This window comes from Perkinsus marinus (assembly GCF_000006405.1).
Source record: "Perkinsus marinus ATCC 50983 genomic scaffold scf_1104296947810, whole genome shotgun sequence".
Classification (NCBI taxonomy): Eukaryota; Perkinsozoa; order Perkinsida; family Perkinsidae; genus Perkinsus; species Perkinsus marinus.
In genome coordinates, this window is record NW_003210458.1 from 12,163 (window position 1) to 17,337 (window position 5,175).

Sequence of the window (5,175 nt, forward strand, 5' to 3'; positions counted from 1 at the left end):
GGTTTCAATCGTTTCGGAAAAAAGTGCATCAAAAAGGAACGAGTTGGAGGATTTTCTTCTGGCTCTCGAGAGAGATTCGGTTGCTGAGGGGAAATCTCGTGGAGTAAGCAGTGTCGGAGTAGGAATATATGTAATCGATTTCCTCAGCTGCTGAGCTCAGGAGTTTCCTATACAGTGTTGGAGTAGGAATATATGTTCGCTTTCCTCAGTTGAGCTCAGGAGTTTGCTAGACAGTGTTGGAGTAGGAATATATGTTCGCTTTCCTCAGCTGAGCTTAGGAGTTTCCTATACAGTGTTGGAGTAGGAATATATGTTTGCTTTCCTCAGCTGAGCTCAGGAGTTTCCTATACAGTGTTGGAGTAGGAATATATGTTCGCTTTCCTCAGCTAAGCTCAGGAGTTTCCTATACAGTGTTGGAGTAGGAATATATGTTCGCTTTCCTCAGCTGAGCTCAGGAGTTTCCTATACAGTGTTGGAGTAGGAATATATGCTCGCTTTCCTCAGCTGAGCTCAGGAGTTTCCTATACAGTGTTGGAGTAGGAATATATGCTCGCTTTCCTCAGCTGAGCTCAGGAGTTTCCTATACAGTGTTGGAGTAGGAATATATGTTCGCTTTCCTCAGCTGAGCTCAGGAATATATGTTTGCTTTCCTCAGCTGAGCTCAGGAGTTTCCTATACAGTGTCGGAGTAGGAATATATGTTCGCTTTCCTCAGTTGAGCTCAGGAGTTTGCTATACAGTGTTGGAGTAGGAATATATGTTCGCTTTCCTCAGCTGAGCTTAGGAGTTTTCTATACAGTGTTGGAGTAGGAATATATGTTCGCTTTCCTCAGCTAAGCTCAGGAGTTTCCTATACAGTGTTGGAGTAGGAATATATGTTTGCTTTCCTCAGCTGAGCTCAGGAGTTTCCTATACAGTGTTGGAGTAGGAATATATGTTCGCTTTCCTCAGCTGAGCTCAGGAGTTTCCTATACAGTGTTGGAGTAGGAATATATGTTCGCTTTCCTCAGCTGAGCTCAGGAGTTTCCTATACAGTGTTGGAGTAGGAATATATGTTCGCTCCCCTCAGCTGAGCTCAGGAGTTTCCTATACAGTGTTGGAGTAGGAATATATGTTCGCTTTCCTCAGCTGAGCTCAGGAGTTTCCTATACAGTGTTGGAGTAGGAATATATGTTCGCTTTCCTCAGCTAAGCTCAGGAGTTTCCTCAATAATCATAACAATTCACACACCACTCAGGGCAGAAGTGCATAAAAACCAACACGAAATTTCCGAAAATTCTCTCAGAGATTCTGAGAAATTTTTTTCGTCCTAGCCGTCGAGCATGTGCATATTTTCTCACTAATTTTACAAGAATTCGGGTAGAAATGTACAGAAATCAACCAAAATTTCGTCATATGCAGTTGACCATGTGCATATTTTCTCACTAATTTTACAAGAATTCGGGTAGAAATGTACAGAAATCAACCAAAATTTCGTCATATGCTCATATGTGCATATTTTTTCCTCTACTTACTCCTCCATTTTATCAAGAAAAACCTTCGAGGCGCCCGCCAGAAAATCCGAATCCCAATATTGCAATTTCACACAACTCCGCAAAGTGAATGCTATTGTACTTGGTGGGAGAGTTCCTGAAAATGATACGCAAATGTGGAAAATGTGCGTTTTTTTCTATTCCGGGATTAATGAAAGTGAACAACTTGTCGCTATCACAGTCTCGAAAGGTTCCTTTTATCACATCACATGTTCATAGCCATTGTTAACATTGTTTATGTTTAATAACAATACAGTGCATGCCAATTTGATATGCAAATGTGGAGAATGTGCGTCGTTTTTTCTATTCCGGGATTAATGATAGTGAACAACTTGTCGCTATCACAGTCTCGGAAAGGTAACTTTTGTCACATCACATGTTCATAGCAATGTTGACATTTCCAAGAATAACACAAATCCGAAACTCTGATAGGAATTCCAGAATATTTTCATCGCAATTTTCCCCTCCCAAAAGCTGGGAAAAAGCGGGAAAAAATTCAAAATTAGAGGAAAAAAGTAAACAATTGAAATTTCGTCTGCTAATAAAACTACTATGCAGATTTCAACCCCAAATAATATATTCACCAACCGTCACTCGCCAGAAAATTACAACGGATGAGCCCTTTTTCGGCGCCATGCCACTTACGTAAACAACAAGAAAATCTTTAAAAAACGCGTCGGAAAATTCAAAATCAGGGGAAAAATGGTAAAAATTCTTACTGATTTCTCGCAAAATTTCCATCATCAGCAAGGGCACAATCCCCTTATATAGTTCTTTACTAGGATACACTCTACTTGTGCGCCCCTCAGTTATTGCTCGCAGTAGAATCAGTGCTTGGGTGGTGTTCAGGGAAGCCAGACCTGTCACCTAAATCCAGAGTCTGTCACTAAATCTCATCACGACAGCTCATACCACATCACAGTAAAGCGTATCTACTGCTGCACGCCACCACTTTCTGTCTTCACTGCTTTTCAATCTCGTCATAACTCGTATAATTTCAACTGCATTTCGAGTAGATCGGATTTTTCTCTGAGGGGAAAAATCAGCATGAAAAAATATGCATATGGTCAACTACATGTGTTGGTGACAATATGAAAATTGTGGGAAAATTTAGCGGAAATTTTCATTCTTTTCTTTGGAAATATAATTAGCGAGGAAACTCCTAGGCTCAGCTGAGGAAAGCGAACATATATTCCTCCAATATCAACACGTGTTGGTGACAATATGAAAAATCCTAGGGAAATTCTCTATTATTTTCGCACACTTCTACCGTAATTCGTACGTAAACATATTGTTATGCCAGTCAGGATAGTTGATAGGCATCAGACTCAATACGTGAGAAAGGCGTCCATAGATTTCATGTTGGAATCGCTTCGTCTCGGCCACAGCGGAGCGAAGCGTTTCACGATGTGCATCATTTGCTCACTGGCATAACACATATATTCCTCCAACACTGACTTGGAAAAAAGTTTTCACTTCCTACCTTTTCCGTAACGTCCAGATGCTTCCTTAAAAGTTGATATGCATGGTTTGGTAAATTCAAGTCGATGAGCGAAGCCACGCTAAACGCCAGGGCTCTTGGGGGCTCTTTACATGCCAACAACGCTTCAGCCTAAATTGTGGAGAAAAATTTAACTATTATTTTCACCATAATTTTTTCCCAGGAAATTTTTTTCTAGTTTTTTTCCGCTTCTTTTTCGTGTTGGTAACATTTCTATCCATTGGAGTTTCACAACCCGTTTTACGTGAAGTGGCGTAAAACTCCGTGAAAAACGCGATATTTCCGCCTTGCAATAGTCGTGAAATATATTTTTCCACTAGTGTTTTCCATATCACTAGGGTGAAACTCCATTATAAAAAAGTGAGTAAACTCCCGAGCTCAGCTGAAGAAATGTAAACGATAGTCCTCTAGGATATCCACGGAATTTTCTCATTTCGAAATTACAGAAAATTTCTGTTTTTTTCAACGATAACTAATTTCAAGTTCACCCGCTCTACGTGAAGTGACATAATACTCCATGTAAAAACGCATATATAGGAGTTTCACCCGTTTTACGTGAAGTGGCGTAATACTCTGTGAAAAACGCGATATTCGCGGTGATATGCACTAGTCATGAAATATGTTTTTCATATCACTAGGCTGAAACTCCATAAAACGCGTGAAAACGTGTACATGTCAAAAACGCATGTAGAACATATTGCGAACAAACATATTTACATCAACTTGTCACGTGCAGAGTAGGAGAAAATGTTTTACACAATTGTCTTTCATAACTTTGAAAATTCATCTGTCTGCTCGAAAATTACTATATTTATCATAGCTTAACAACCGCGTCTACTGCGTGTATGCCGAAACAAACTACTCGCGATTTCTCTACACGCTATGTTAAGTAGGTCTTCGTGATGAAGGGGTGGAGCTCGCTTAGTGTGCTCCTTTCGAAGCTCGGACGTTTCACAATCTCACTGGTCTATTGAAACCAAGTCTAGGCAATTTAGGAAGATTCATAACGTTAACAACAACATATACGACAACAACAACAACATATACAACATATACAACATATACAACATATACAACAAGAACATATACAACAGCAACAGCAACAACAACAACAACAACATATACAACAACAACAACAACATATACAACAACAACATATACAACATATACAACATATACAACAACAACATATACAACAGCAACAACAACAACATATACAACAACAACATATACAACATATACAACATATACAACAACAACATATACAACAGCAACAACAACAACAACAACAACAACATATACAACAACAACATATACAACATATACAACATATACAACATATACAACAACAACATATACAACAGCAACAACAACAACAACAACAACAACAACAACAACAACAACAACAACAACATATACAACAACAACAACAACAACATATACAACAACAACATATACAACATATACAACAACAACATATACAACATATACAACAACAACATATACAACAGCAACAACAACAACAACAACAACAACATATACAACAACAACATATACAACATATACAACATATACAACATATACAACAACAACATATACAACAGCAACAACAACAACAACAACAACAACAACAACAACAACAACAACAACATATACAACAACAACATATACAACAACATATACAACAACAACAACAACAACTCAAAAACATCATCGGGATGCAAGCCTGCAAAGTCCCAAGCTGTAATTTCTCGGCTATGTCAGGAGTTGTTCTCCAACTTTTCTCAGCATGCTATTCCATATCAACAGCTCTCGTCGAGTTGTCGATATTTCCAACAAGACATACCACACCAGCTTGAAATCAACTCTCATTCAAAGAGGTGGTCTCCTATAAAAACCAATAACTCACCAAATTCTCAATGCCATCGAACCGCTCAGGTACTCTTCCATACGCGATCGAGAGCCCCCGAAGAGCTTGCGCCAGATCATTTGCAGAAAGTTTTTCTTTGTCAGCGAGTAACTCCGCAATGATACTTTCATATGCGAGTTCTCCCCTTGCAGAAGATGGGTTCTTCTTCCGATGACGCTCAGATGACAAAATGGCCGTACAAAGGTCAGCAAGTGCGAACCTGATGAATGCAAA

The 5,175-nt window shown here is 39.1% G+C and overlaps 1 protein-coding gene across 1 annotated transcript in view; it reads right to left on the minus strand.

Moving 5' to 3' along the window:
* Pmar_PMAR021371 (hypothetical protein) overlaps window positions 1-5,175 on the minus strand; it is a gene marked incomplete at both ends in the record, with an annotated part of 14,879 nt that overhangs the window by 8,062 nt on the left and 1,642 nt on the right. The window contains 5 exons of the mRNA XM_002779055.1: window positions 1,514-1,628; window positions 2,251-2,398; window positions 2,468-2,560; window positions 3,015-3,143; window positions 4,942-5,161. Of these exons, the coding sequence (XP_002779101.1) occupies window positions 1,514-1,628; window positions 2,251-2,398; window positions 2,468-2,560; window positions 3,015-3,143; window positions 4,942-5,161 (705 nt within the window). The remainder of the gene's footprint in view (window positions 1-1,513; window positions 1,629-2,250; window positions 2,399-2,467; window positions 2,561-3,014; window positions 3,144-4,941; window positions 5,162-5,175) is intronic.